Genomic DNA, 15,365 nt, shown 5'->3' on the forward strand with positions numbered 1-15,365 from the left:
GTTTGCAAGTGTACAAGAAACAACAAAATTTATCTTCCCATTATTTGCCTCATAATAGATTTCTTTTCATGATTTCTCAATGCTTGCCAAGAAGAGACAGGATGAAAAGTGTTGGCATTTCGGATCTGTTTAATTCAGTATTCCATGTCGTTTGCCTAAATTAAAATAAAGATTTGAACAAAAATATTTTCTCTAGATCTAAAGCAATGTTCTATATTAAATAGGCAAAAATATTCCCTGTAGTGTGGCATAGCATCAGGCTAAAGATTTAAAATGTTTTTATGTTAGGAACCATAAATTATATCCTGTTTTATCCTAAATTATATCAGCCTGTTCAATTCCAGTCATTATTGAATTAAATTACATTTTCTCCAGACTAAATTCCTTTTGACTCCAATGAAGCTATTTAGCTTTGTAAAGGAAAGCTGAAACGTCAGTATAAATATTTAAATCCATGCAACTATTTCTAATTTCAAAGCTAAATAGTTCAGATGAAAACTTCTGAACTTGAACTTGGCGTATGTGATTTTACTGACCCCATTATGGCCCTATTAACTTGTTTCCATTCAGCTAGATCTTGGAATTTAATTAATGTATTATTTGTTGTTTGGTTGTGTCTTCATTTCTCTATTTTTATTAAAATATAATGTGGAAAATTCTAGCTTCAAATATGATTCTATGTAAGTTTATAGACAACGTTACTGGTTTTGATTTCCAAGAAGGAAGGCTGCCTCCCTCTGGCTGTATTTTATTTACTGCCAGAGCAGCATCAGCTTCCAGCAGGAGCCAGCACGCCGTGCCTCTGGAGAACGGGGTGAAATGTTGGTATCAGCCCCCTGAGCAAGAGAGAGGCACTGGCTTTGCAGCAGAATCTGCATCACACAAAATAACACCGATTTAAAGGCCAGGAGAAGGAGTTTGGTTTCCTCCTGTTTCACTGCACAGCAAACAACAACAACATGAATAAAGGGAGGGATTTGGCTGCCAAGGCTTTTCAAGAACCCTGGAATCCAAAATGCAACCTTGGCTCTGCATACAGGAGCAGAGTGAGAGGCAAATGCAAGGATGCATTTATTTCAAAACAAATCTCCTAATAAGAGCTATTCAATACCTCCAAGAAATTCCCTGTCAGTAGAAGCAATGGCCATACAATTTCCTCAAGTGTGATCAGATTAAAAGACTGAGACAAGAGCGAGTGCAGCACTGTCACATTCTCCACACAGCAATAGGTGTTTGTTGTTTCTCTAATGCTGTTACAGCTCCAGCAATTGTAGTATTTATTGTAGTATTTTTTAGGAAAGTATAAGAGGGGGCCTGATTTAGTAATAAAGACCTTGTGCTCTCAGCGCAGAAACATTAACCAGAAATCTGTCAAAAGTAGATATTTCATCATCTACTAATTTTCTGCTTTTTTGATTCCAACTAACTCTTTTAGCACCTATACCTTTCTGAATCACAGAATATTCTGATTTGGAAGGGACCCAAAAGGACCATCAAGTGGCCTGTAGATTCCTGCCATATAAAAGAGAAACATGAGGAGTTATACCCTTTTTCTTTTTTTCTGATAAAATTCAAGCTATCTCTTGAAGGATTCAAATAATGCAACACATTTCTAACAATAACTGTAACAAAAAAAGTTTGCAGATATTTAGTTTTGTAGCAGAAAACAAACGTAAGTTTTGTCTTATAATCTATTAAAAGGACAATGGGGAGTAGCCAGCTAATATGCTGAAGAGACTCAGTCAAATTTTGCTACATAAAAAAAAAGCACTCAAAGGATCCCTTCAATGATCTGCAGCTAATACTGCAATAAAACTAATCATATAATTTTTACTATATGTGCAGGCAGTCAAAAGTCATTTGGCCATTTTTTAAAATATATAGTTGCATTGTCTCATTTTTATCACTTACATTTCCATTTATGCACCACTGCTCCCCTAAATAAAAAATCCCTGCATATAAAATTTATCTTAAAGTGCTATTTTGAAGGAGAAAGAAATCAAACAGCACCAACCTATTTTTAATGCTACTCAAAATGTTGTCAATTTAAAATGCTTCAAAAACAACTGCTTCAGCTGTACAGTCAGATGGAAAAAGAGGAGTTGATATACAGCATGATAATAAAAACTTCAAATAGAATGCTTTCTGAATAGAATTTTGACCACATAAGCCAGATCTAAAATTTGCAACTACCTCGGCCATAATAGCTTAATTTTCCTTTCAACACACTCTCCAAGGAAGTAAAAATTGAAACTTTTTAAAAATTAACAAATAAGATACTGTGTCTCAAAAATGTTCTGTGACAAGAGCAGAACAGGAAAAGAAAGCTGATGTTTAGGGCCTTTAGGCATTTAGGACGTTAGGAAAAACATTTTTCTGAATTAACTTTGTATTCAACAATCTATATTTAAACAAAACAGTCAGGTAAATCAGTAAATAAAAATGAATCCTTTTTTTTTTGACAATGAGTAGTCTAATAACTTTTAATAAAATCTACATAAGACTGAATTTATGCTGCCATAGCAACTGCCTAATGGATTCACTCACCCAAACAATGCGTTCCTTTTTGCAAGTGTCACATTGCAGGAAGGATTCACCCCCGTGCACGTGTCAGTGAAATGCTACTCCAGATAAATTAACCTTCCACAACATCTGGAGAGGATTCCCTGAGGAAATAAAGGCTCGTGTTGTCCTGCTGACAAGGACAGGCATCAAAAGCTCTGCAAGCAGCCCTTGCTGGCAGAAGCGTAATGAGACAGAAGCAGGATGGAAAGGTCACAGACACAGATATTTTGCATCTGTCTTTCCCAACATATTAATAGCAATTAACTACTCACTTGCAATTATTCTCATTAATTAACAATGGTGCAGTCTCTCTGAGCCCTCCCACACCAGAACTCAGATTTCACCCCTGAGGAGGAAAATTCTGCCAGGTGAGCAGGGTCTGGAGCCACAACTGCTGATCTCCATCAAGGGCACACGAGCATTTTCAGTATCAATTTCTGAGGCAAGACTGCAATGTGGACAGCAGCTCTGTCCAATTTGACTGTAATGTAAACTCACTAAAGTTTTGGCCATTTCAAGAAAAATCACACACACATCTCCAAGGAAGACTCACATGAACAATTTGATGGAGATCCATCAGTAAATGAACTTTAAGATTTCAAGGACCTTTCCTCATCTATCTGAAGTAGAATTTAATCCATATTGCTGTTGGAGGTTTTACAGTATCTGTAGTAAGGAAACCAAAACACTCAATCACACACATGTTTAGCTCAGGATCTAAACTGTGATTTACCTGGCAAGCACATTCCACTGAAATAAAAGTATTTTTCTTCAACAAGCACAGGATAATTGGATTCTTTTTGGGTAACAGTGCATTTCCTTCCATCTGTCACACAAATAAAACTAAAATCACGTGAGCTTTGATTGAGTACATGAGTACAAAGAGTGAGGTATCCATTCCCAACTCCATCATGCCTCAAAATACTTTATATTAGTTCTTACAACTATTTATTCTACTTTTTAAAACATTTCAAATGCAGCTCGTCTTGTCCCAAATAAATTTTGAAGCTAGTATTTCCTCACCGTTTGAAAACAAAATACAAAGTTTAACAAATATTTCCCATGTTGCCCAGCTAGCCAGCCCCAGTGATACATGAGATGAGATTAATTCACCAAGGGGGAAGAAGAAATGCTGAAGCAAAGCAGACTCACACCAAGAAAGAGTTGAAGAAATTAAGACCGAGGAAAGGCTGCCAAGAGCTCCAGGAGCAGATGGGATGCAGCCTGCACTTCTAAAAGGAGGAGCAGATGAGATGAGGGAACCATCAGCAGATATATTTAGAAAGCCTGTGAGAACAAGGGGATTACTGATGGACCGAGGAGGGGATTGTAGCACCCACAGCACACTCCTCGTTCCAGCAGCAGCCCGGGGAAGGGAATTCAGAGGTTTCCCATCGGGAATGGGCTGCGGCCATGGCAACGCCGTGCGCTGGCAGCGGGCGGGAGGAGCAGCGGCTGCCCAGGGGCCATCACGAAGGGCTCGTTTGGGAAGGGCAAGTGCTGGGGCCAGCAGGGTTTGTCTGCTCCCCAGGAAAAGCTGCCGCTGGGGATAGCTAACCAGCACACGGGGGCTCGGCAGAGGGGTCCCGAGTCTCACAGGAGCCGCAGCTGCTGGCGGCTGGCCCGGAACGGGCAGCCTCGTCAGAGGGCGGGCAGAGATGCAGACACAGACCCGGACAAGAGGCAGCTTTAAGTGTTACGCTGTAAAAGAGGACTCGGAATGTTCATTCTGAAGAGGTGCTTCACCCTGTGACGTCTTTTCTCCACCACTGCAAAGATTTCCCTGATTCACCTCTTCTGTTTCCATCTCAAGTCTGGTTTTTTCTCACCCAGTTCACTGTTTTACTGGGTCATTCTCCATTTTCCCTCCTCTTTCTCTTCTGGCCGTTCTATTCTAATGAAAGGGCACTGGGGCACAGCTGTTTCATGATATTAAAGAAGAAAAGAATCAGCAGTCTAAGTTTAAAAAAAAAAAAGCAATAGGCAGCACTCATTTTAAAAGCTAAATGGATATATTAACTTACCTGCAAAAAAAAAAAAATTTTGGAACATGAATGTAATCAGAGTTTACACAAACTCAAATTGCAAGTTTTGAAGACCACACTTTTCAGATCCCCTACTCAATCCAACAAGAGACATTATTTCATGGCCTAAACCAACAGTTCATACATTGGGGAAAGACCTCTCAGGGCATCAGTTTGAAATAAACATAAAAGAGATGCAGCTTCAGTGAAACAAATACATTTTAAATCTATTTTCAAAGTGATGTAACCTGGAATCACTAATATTTATCACTAAATACATTAACCTCACTTCTAGATCCTGTCTCACAGATTTTAGCACAGCCCCAGCCATGCTGCAAGGGTGTGCAGAGACAGATGGTGCAGCTTGGTGACCAGAGCCACATTAGTGCTTTACACAATGAACCCCAGTGAAGGAACAACAGGAAGGCAAGAGGCAAAGAAAACTTAACTGTGTCCCAAGTACAGGAAAATACTATTTACAGCCTACACTTCCTTCACTGAAATCATTCAGAACTAAGACACAAGTCTATTGCAATTCAGTTATTTTTGGTGCTTGTGGCACTGAATCTCTGAAACATCAGAGATCCCATTGTATGATTTCTTATTGACGTGATTTTGGTTCACTTCACATCTTGGTCCTGTTCTTCTCAAATCTTTTGATGTCTGTCTTGCTCTTGTTGCCAGACTCACATTTCAATGTCTCCTTCCTGTCCTAGTCCTCCACAATTCTCTTCCCCCTGATTTAGCATTCAGCTTCTCTGAATTTGGGTAGTTTCCTTCCATGTTCCCAGAAAAGAGGTCAAAGAAAACCACTCTGCTCTCAGTGCCAAAGTCTGGGTTCACACCAGCTCGGAGCAAAATTTACATCTTTACATCTGAAGAGCTACTCTCTGAACCAGTCCTGGATTTTCTTTCCAAACAGAAGTTGTTGCAGCCTCCCAAGTTTCTTTTTGAAAGCAGCAGTACCCAGCATTCATTCCGAACTGAAAGCACAGCTATGTAAGATGCACTTGTTTTCACCCAGTGTTTTGTTCACCTCTAAACCAACGCTGCCGCCTCAAAGACAAGCGTTTGTCGAATAGCAGGGCTCCTAATGAATATTTTGATCAGGGAACTCAAAGAATACTCATGCTGAAGTGGTACTGCAGAGTGGTCAAGGGACCTGCTAAGGCAATGGGGTGTTGTGCAGCTGCCCCCAGCATCACAGAGGAATCAAAGGCAGCAGCAGTGACACTGGAGGTGACGGGTGCCTCACAGGGCTCCTCTCCCACGCTGTGCACTCCTCCACTGCACTCCTGACCTGTTCATGCTGGCACTGCCTCCCCACTACACAGATCACCTTTTTATCCCAGGAACCAAACACCAAATCTCTGCTTCAGGGTGGGTATTGGAGGGAGGACAAGCACCTGTTTATTTTAATTGAAAGATTTTTCTCAGATTTCATTGGAAAGGAAGCTGTAAATTCTCTTACAAGAGTTTAAAAAGATTTGTCTTGTCCCTTAAGCTACTCTAGGACCTCAGGTTAAGCAGCATGGGCAGAAGCACATCCACACTACACCTCACTGAGCAGAATATGGGAAACCTACTATTATATAATACACTATAAAAATAATACTAATACATTATTTCTACACATTTCTTGTTTCATCTGTTTCCTGAAGTTTCATTATTCCTGCTGTAGTCTGCAATGATATTTAGTGAGAGGAGATAATCAATGAGGAAAAACATTTGGACCAGTTTTACATATTCATACATCTTATAGGGCAAGAGTGTATGTTGATGCACTGATTTAAAATTATTAGTAAATTCCTTTTCCAATGTAGATCTTTTTTAATGATTTTTACAGAAAAAAAGAAAAATATTCAAGTCTGAATTTTGAATAATTCCAGTTTTTCACTGTAATTCTAGAAAGAAAATCTCTCATTTTGCAACAAACTACCCAGCTGACTCAAGATGAATATTTTCTTAAAAAGACAATTTTTCTTTTAACTGAGTCTTACCATGGGTGCAGCCCAAGACTTTGCACAGCAGTTCATCCCTTTGCCTGATACACAGATTGAACTGCAGCTATTTAGGGTGGCTTCTCTTATTTTTCTTAAATGAAGAAAATCCTATGTGCTTATCAAAACCAAAAAAAGCTTGAAATAATGGTTCATTTGAAGGGACAACTGAGTTATACATGCAGTGTTTTGGGTGTTCACTGGTGCACAGAACTGGATCTGGAATGCACATTTCATACTAAATGCTTTTAAATAGCTATTCTGAGTAATCAAGATCATTTATTAATAAGTAGTATTATCTTGTGCTCACAGACATTCACAGACATTAAGAAAGACATTTCTAGCCACTGAAAAAAATATTAAATCTATCAGTTTTTTGTAAAAAATAACTGTTTTGCTTTCAGTTAGAAATGTAAAAATATTTTTCTGGGGTCACCCAAATGCCAGATGGCAACAGAGAAGCTTTCAACTCAATTCAGAGGCTGAATTAATCTCCTTAGCACAAATAGATTTGCAATTACCATAGATTAGATTGTAACAGAAAAATAATCTGACTGCACAATTTAAAGTTTTTTTACAAATTAACTCAGCCTCAGGAGCTCCATAAGCTCTCTGCCAATTTTCAGACACTCCCATAAACCACGAGGAAACAAATTCCTGCTTTAACACTACATTTTAACACTAAGCAGTGGTAGTGACACAGTCAACACTTGGTTTCCAAAAAAGGGTTTCTTGAGAGATTTTCCCAAAGCACTACCAATACTCTGAGATTTCAAAATGAAAATAGAGAAAGCTTAATGAGGAAACATCTGAAATATACAGAAAGTACTCTTCAAAATCAATGTGTGAGCCATTTCAATATCTCCTTTGCCAGAGTGCTTCCTCTGGTTCCTTGCATGTACAGAGCATTTTGGCAATATATACAACAGATGGCCAGGAGGTGACCAAGGAAATTCAGATAAACTAATAAAAAAATCTGTGAATTTTCCAGATAATTAAGATTTGCAAAGACACTTTAGCAGGAGAACTTCTAAATTTCTGCACATTAATACTGCAGCAAAATTTCCTTACTACATACACATTGGTAAATCTTTGACTGAATGTAGAATACAAAACAGCATTCATATTAATAGCTTATAAATACACATCTATTGTCAGTTTTGACATTGGTTCCAAAGCCTTAAACTATGCAACAACACGCTCATTTCTACACCAACACTACATAACACACTTCTAGTATGATACAGCCAGAAATTAATGGTTGATGAACTACCTCTGTTTAATGCTTCTGTCACTTCCTCTGTCTGCCTGCAGGAAATAATACATTTGCAAAGAAAAGACACTGCATCCGTGCAGAAACCCTGTCTGACCCTGGCCAGCAGGACAGCACCACACAGCCCCCACTCACCCCCTCAGCAGGACTGCGAGAGGGGCAGAAAAACCCACGGGGAAAAAACCTGTGGGTGGTGATAAAGATAGTTTAATAAGCAAAGGAAAGAGGAAGGAAAAAGCCAAAGCAAGTGATGCTGGGAAAAGAAAGCCTCGATACTGCACAAGTGCTGCTCAGCAATAGTCAAAACACTGGTTATTATCAACCAGTTTTAGTCACAAATCCAAGATATGCAGAAAACTGGGACCTTAAAATATTATCACAGTTTCACCAGTTTTCAGGACGTCGCAGATGGCGCATGGTTTAATTTTATGTAACTTTATTCATAGCTTCAAACAATAAAGTTATCTATCTATCTATCTATCTTCCTGCTATCATTCTTGGCAATGCCAGATTTTGTAACACACTGCAACAAAAAAGACACGTATTGTAATCGATTACCTAGGAGCTTATACTACTATAAAATAGGTTAAAAGGTAATTATTGACCATATGTGTTTGGCATACGTGTTGCACAAACAGATCAGGAGAAACACGGCTCATTAGCATGTCGGTGGAACTTTGTGCATGAAGTTGTGAAGTTGTACATTATTGATTGCCAGTCAGAACAGCCACCCTGCACACGTGGGGTCCAACTGCTCAAACGTATTTACAACTCAGCAAGGAAAACAGGCACTGTGCAGCCACTGGAAAAGCCCTACACAGCTTGATCACTCACAGAAGGAAAACCACCATCCCTGTCCTGATCCTTCAGCTGATTATTGCTTCACCACCAAGGGCCAGTGCAGAAGATCAGCATCTAACTCAAGAGCATTAAGCTTGCTCTTGGAAATAAATAATTTCCTAGAGCAGATTTGAGGAAGATGAGCTGCTCTGCAAGCAGTGATGTTACCATGACTGTTTCCTCCCTTTTACCTTTATTTCCTTGAATTACACTGACCATGCCTGCCTCTTTACATTTCCCTGAATGAGTCAGTATTAGAAAGCCCAGCTGAATTTACAACATGCAGGTGAGTGTTCAGGAATCAGAGAAGCCAGGTCTCAACAGGCCTGGATAACATTTCTGATGTAAATATTACGTATTCCAATGATGTGAGCTCTGTGCCTATTGTCTGAGTTCATAACACTGAAAAATAGACCTGAACTTCTAATTATGCTTATTCTTATTAGTATAAGACTTTTAATTTCCTACAGTCCTTTATACTGTTTATTCCAGGGACTGTCTTTAGTACTCTGTTACAAATGTTTCACGTTCCTCTGTTACACATGCACACTGTTTCAAAGGCAATGTTTACCTGCTAATACATCCTTATTGACACAGCCATCACGTGTTTTTAATAAGACTGATTTCCATCTAATGCTGCTTTACATTAATAGGCTGACTGAAGCTCTATTAGCATGCACACACAAAGAATGGATTACTGCTCATTATTAAGTAAACTACATGGATCTCACAACAGAAATAATAATGTAGCTGGAAATCTTTCTGCAGATGAAAACAAACAACTGCTAATTTGGCATGGGCTTTTTTCCATCCAGATATCTGCTAAAAAGATTGCTCTGCAGAGCATTTTCAGGCAAATTAAGTTAAATGCACAGGTACAAGCAAACCAATAGCCTGTGAGACAGTAGAAAAGTATTTTCACCCAGGTCATTTACACATTATGACTTCAAAGGCCTTTCACTTTTTGTACTAAGTGTTTATAAATATCAGGATACACAACAGCAATGTAAATAACCCCCACAGACTACCAGGCTTCTCTATAAAGACAAAAAAAGCACCGAGAGCTGCTCACCACAAGGGACAGGGGCCTCTTCCACGAAACAACCCCGATCAGTCCTGACAACAGCACCTGGAACAGAGAGCAGAGTTACTGAAGAGGTGTGAGGCTCATACCAGTGTCACTAAAAACACACCAGGTAATAAGATGAAGTTAATACACAGTCATTATATGTATTTCCAGGATGCTGGAAACCAAATGCTAAAAATAAAATGCTTTCCTTTTATTCTCAATAAAAAGTAAACAGAACTAGTACTAAGGTGTTTTTAAACAAATTTCAATCCAGCAGCCAGATTCACTCAGTTCTGATCAGATTGGAAGAAGTCATTAAAACATTTCCTCTCTCCCAGTCCCAAATGTTACCAACACTAAAGGAGAATAAATGTCTAGGGCAAATTTTCTTATGGTCTCTTAGCACAATTGAAAATTAGCTATAAAGGGGGGAGAAATGACAGAAAAAATCACAAAATCATCCAGGTATCCTGATAAATTAGCAAAAGGATTTTTTGTTCTGTTTCAGCCACCCAAACAACCTCTCCACTTGATCTTATGTTTGAGAGAGGACCCACACATTCATTAAAACCTGATTTTGCATGCAGATACATTACTCCCTATTCTACAGACCAAAAGCAAGCAGCATTCAGACCTTTATACATCTAAACTAGCTGTAGGTATTTTAAAATAACATGCAAGTTACAGCTGAGACGCCATAAGCTTTACATATAGTTAAAAATGGAGAAGGAAACAAGAAATGAGGTGAGGGATATCGACCCTGATGTGGGAGAAAAAAAAAAGGGGAAAGAAACCTTTTCATTAGAACACTGAATTACAAAAATAGTAAAGTAGAATCCAAATCAAATCCAGAGAAAAGGATGCACAACGTATTTATTTCAAAAGGCCACAGTGTCATTTTTTCACCTCAGCTTGTGCAAAGTCTGTGTAACAATAACTTATAAACTTAGCTAGTCACCATTCCCACTCCATCCTGCTTTCCTAACCATCTTTTGGGTGTAAAAATAGTAGGGCACAATAAACAAAAATGCATCTACACGTAGCCAGTGCAGAAGTGATGTACACTGTACTGGGAACCAGGCTGGAAACAATCCAGTCTAGTGATGCTCAGGGTCAGTGTGCGAGAAGGAGCTGCTGCTTGTCTGGAGCAGCTGCACTGAGGAGTGCCCAGTTTAAGATTTCACCGAGTCTGGTCTGTGGACACTCATACTGGGAGCATGTTTCAAGCATATTTCACAATCTGACAATATCCACAGCTGCAGCAGCTTTTGAAAACATTATTCAGAAAAACAACACGTGGAAAATGCACTTCTTGTTATTTTCTTTAGTAGCTATGCCATTAAAAAATGACCCCTCAAGTGAGGTTTTTCAGTAAAAGCTCAGTGTTAGTGTCTAAGTGAAGAACAAATGAATGTTGCATTTGCAAGGCTGAGAGATAAATGCACAGTAAAAGTGAACCAAGACCAGGACATGGCTATCAAAGACTGTCCAGATAATGCCTACATGCAAATATGCATGGTTTGTTTTCTGCAGTGTTTCCTTCAGCAGAGAAGTTACACACTTCTGGATGTTGGCCAAGTGAAGGAAGAGCCGAGAATTCCATCTTTGCAGTTAATTAAATGTGCTCACACAGCTATGTTAGCTTATTATTACTGTATGATAACTTGGCTCTGGGCAGATAATCCTGTAATGTGAAACTGCACTCAGAAGGTAAATGACAAGGTTAGCCAGTTTATCTGCTGGCTAGACAGCAACATGCTCTCAATTAAATAAATGGGCTGGCTGAAATTGTGAGGTTATTAAAGAAAACCCTTTAGGAAAGGCAAGAAATTGCATTCCAAACCAGAGTATGTATGGATACATAAAATATTCGTATGTAAATCAGTATTTCTCAGTCACCAAGTCATAGGTCAGAGCCAAGATACTGTAGTGCACTACCTATGAGTAGCAAATCTCTACTTTCATTTACTGTGTGACCTCCCTTCATGAATTAAACCTCTACCCCTCCTGTCTTATTTGTAGCATTGCACAGGGTGCAAGAAGGGAGCTGATCCCTTTTGTTCAGCTGAACTACAACTGTGTTTGACCTTTACAGAGGCCGTGTAAGATGAAAGAGGTACATGTGTTTTGGTTTGGAAAAGGAGAGCTTCCTGGCACTCACTGTACTGGTTCTCCATGCAAAAGGTCAAGCACAGCCAGGCCACTTGATAAATTTACACTGATCATAGACTCAAGGACCCAGTGTTCCACCTGTGTCTTTAATACTGGCATTATAAGAGGTCACCTCAACAATGCTGTCATTTAATTTCCAACCCTTATTAGTCCCCTGTGTCAGTCACTGGTTACCCAAAAAAACTTTATTTTGCTTTGAGATGCAGCTGCTTCCAATGCCAAGCACCTCACATTAACCCCCAATGTGCACAGCAAATAACCAGGCAAAAAGCACACAGAGGATGTCACCTACCAACATTTAGTTAGTATGCACCAAATTATCAAAATAGAAATCTACAGATTTCTCTTAATATTGAAGATCACCAGGAATTTAAGAACAAAACCAAATCAAACAAGCCTCCATAAACCCAAACAAACAAACAAAATACCCAAGCAAAAAACCCACAAAAACCCCAAATCCCAACCAAACCCCCAAAAAGCACCCAGCCTTAAGGTTTTGTTTTCTCTTCAGGTTATACTTCTTATAAATACAACACTAACATTAAATACAGTGAGTAGAAACCCCACTTTATTTCTATACAAAAGTAGCAATTATTTGAAAAGTAGTATGTAATTTACAGGCCCAAAATATCTTACAATAATCACTCAGAATATTCAATAGCTAAACATTGCAATCCATACGGCTTATTATGCTTTACAAAAATCACTACATCACATGTATTCTGTGCACAGGTGTTTTCTTTCTTAAATAAAAAGCAAATTGGAGTTTAAACAATTCCTTAACTTGGGCAATGTGTTTTGATTTCAGACCCTGCAGAGTATGTTTATCTACTACCTTGGACCCATCTGCTGAATTGTAGTGAACCTCCCCATCACATAATAATTGAAATAAATGACAGCTACTAAAAACATTCCAAAAAGTAGCTTTGCCTGATTGCTTAAGGAGAATTCCCCCAGACAGATGTAGATATAGGTATCTGCTGATGATCACAACGCACAGAGGAAAAAACAGAGCACATCAGTGCTGACTTCTGCAGCGTTAGAAATGCAGTAACTCAACGTGCATATGAAAACTCCATTATCATTAATGCAAGGGGTGCTCATGCATGACAAAGATGCATTTACTTTAACAGGCACATACTGAGGCAGGACAAAACCAGAAGGTAAAATTACTTTCCAGTACAAGGACTGCAAACAAAGGATTGGCCCTTGATGGTGTCTTTTCCAACATTTTGCCTCCACAGTCTGGTGAATCCCCAGAAATTTAGAGGGCTCTGACTTTGAATACGGGACAGATCAGATGATGCAGTCTCTCAATTTATCTTAAATCATCTGCTTTTCAAGTCTCCAACTCCAAAGAGCCTCCAAAATGGCTCTTGTATGTAATATGCTCTCTAGTGTGGTTCCTTCAAACTTGTTTTCTGAACTACATAAACCCTGTATTTATATAAATAATAACTAAAGCCACATTAAGTATAGGGAAACACTATCAAGATTCAAAAAACGATGGAAATATAAATTTATTGACATCTATCTATTAATTTGCTTAATAAAATGAAATTTTTACCCCTTCGTTTGACTTGGGATCTAAAAATGCTTTTCTAGTCTAATATAGAGCATGAGTTGTAGAAAACTCAAGTTTTACTCTGTGTTCTTATTCCTGCTTCCTTGCCCAGCCTGGTACAACATATATCAAGTAATTTGATTATTTTCTATCAATTTAGAGGTTAGTCATGTTTTCAGCTTGTAAATACAAGACCAATTCTCTAACCAATGAATTCAGCACATAAACATAGGCATACGAGTTCTTCACAGTAATTGCAGAAATCCCCTCTCAGGCCTCTTCTGAGAGCTAAATGTATTTACAGATATCTGTGTACATGTTTTTGCACACACAAAACGTGTGCTGTGAGGGCAGGTAGATAACCCAGGAACCAAAGGCTGTTTGTAACATCAGGCAAACCCCGTCAGGGGCCAGAGCAGGCATGGACAGGCAGATGAGGCACGGGGCAGGCGAGTGCAGAGGGCAGGGCAGTACCTGGGCTGCCAGAGGGAAATGCCAGCACCCACAGCACCAGCACCAGCAGAGCTTTCTGCCAGCAAAGCACAACAGAGCTGAGCTCCTGCACACGGGCCTGAAGCCACGGAGCCTTCCCAAGGTCCCCTCTCTGGGCTACAGGAGCACAGACTACTGCAAGGATTAATTCCATCAACTCAAATGTTCCTGGAGGGGTGAAGTTCAATTGTACCTCAACAAATAATATCCCCAATTGTCTTTAGGTCTAGGTGTACCTCAAAGAGCCTAAAATGACAGCTGAAATATCTTCCAGGATGATGTTTCTGTGAAATCTACCACAGCCCTTGTAAAAGGTAGATAATTATTAAACAAAATGCAAGCATGAAATACTGTGAGTAATGTCACAGCTATCACATACTCAGAGACTATAAAAGCATGACACATTACTACCAGAGCATGAAATCTTCTTATAATAACACTCTCTGCAGCATCTGCAATCCATTAGTGCAAAATGCTGGTGAAGTTAAATACACACTGCAGGAAAAAGAACTATGCTGCATGGGAACTAGCTGAAAAGTGACTGAAAAGAGCCCACCAGTACTCTCCATTGCAAGTCCTGGAAGAACAGGAAGGATGAAAATCTCTTGGGGTGAGGGTGGTATGAAATTATTAACAAGTGCCAGAAGAAGAAAAAGGTTGATGTATTTCTACATGCATACACACATGAAAACTGTATGGACAAATACAGAACAGTGGCTTGATTTTGGAATGGTCTTCCAAGGAGGTCATCCTAAAGAGTGGGTGCTGATAAAAATCATACCATTACGCCACATTCAAAACACTCCAAAAATCAGTCATGGGCTAAAGGGTTTTTAAAATAGTTAACATAAATATTTATTAGCAAATATGCAAACTGACTGTTCCACATGCAGCTGTAACTAGAATCCAGGGACTGGTTCTCATTTAAAAGCTACATCCCTATAAACACACAAAGCACAAGTGCCACCAGACTGCAACCACAAGCAAAAGATCCGGATGCTGAAAGATAAATACAAGCAAGCCAACAGCAACCAGAAAACCACAATGATTTAAGCACAGTTTTGGGCTACTTTATAAAAAGACTCAGTGTGTTCCTGACTCACAAGCACTACATCATAGCTTAGTCGCTCTCATTTATCCACTGTGAACCTAAAACTAATCTAATTCTAATTGCCATGGAAACAGGAGCAGAGAAACAAAATCCCTTGGTGGCCCACAAGAACAGGACAGCAAAATTACCTATACATTGACACAGCTAGCAGAATGTATAAAGAGTACACAGTTTTCATCTCATTTTAAGCTCTAGGCTGAGCTTTTTTGGGGATTTGTCTTTGTATTCCTATCAAATATTCTCCATGCCCATCAG

At 39.2% G+C, this 15,365-nt stretch overlaps 1 protein-coding gene across 3 annotated transcripts in view; it reads right to left on the reverse strand.

The window, feature by feature from the left end:
• The window catches only part of ENTREP2 (endosomal transmembrane epsin interactor 2), a 91,072-nt gene that overhangs the window by 41,850 nt on the left and 33,857 nt on the right, over positions 1–15,365 (reverse strand). For all 3 annotated transcript variants that reach the window (XM_063412545.1, XM_063412544.1, XM_063412546.1), the window contains exon 2: positions 9,775–9,831. In XM_063412545.1, the coding sequence (XP_063268615.1) occupies positions 9,775–9,831 (57 nt within the window). The remainder of the gene's footprint in view (positions 1–9,774; positions 9,832–15,365) is intronic.

Source organism: Prinia subflava, chromosome 15 (genome assembly GCF_021018805.1).
Source record: "Prinia subflava isolate CZ2003 ecotype Zambia chromosome 15, Cam_Psub_1.2, whole genome shotgun sequence".
In the NCBI taxonomy this organism is placed as follows: domain Eukaryota; kingdom Metazoa; phylum Chordata; class Aves; order Passeriformes; family Cisticolidae; genus Prinia; species Prinia subflava.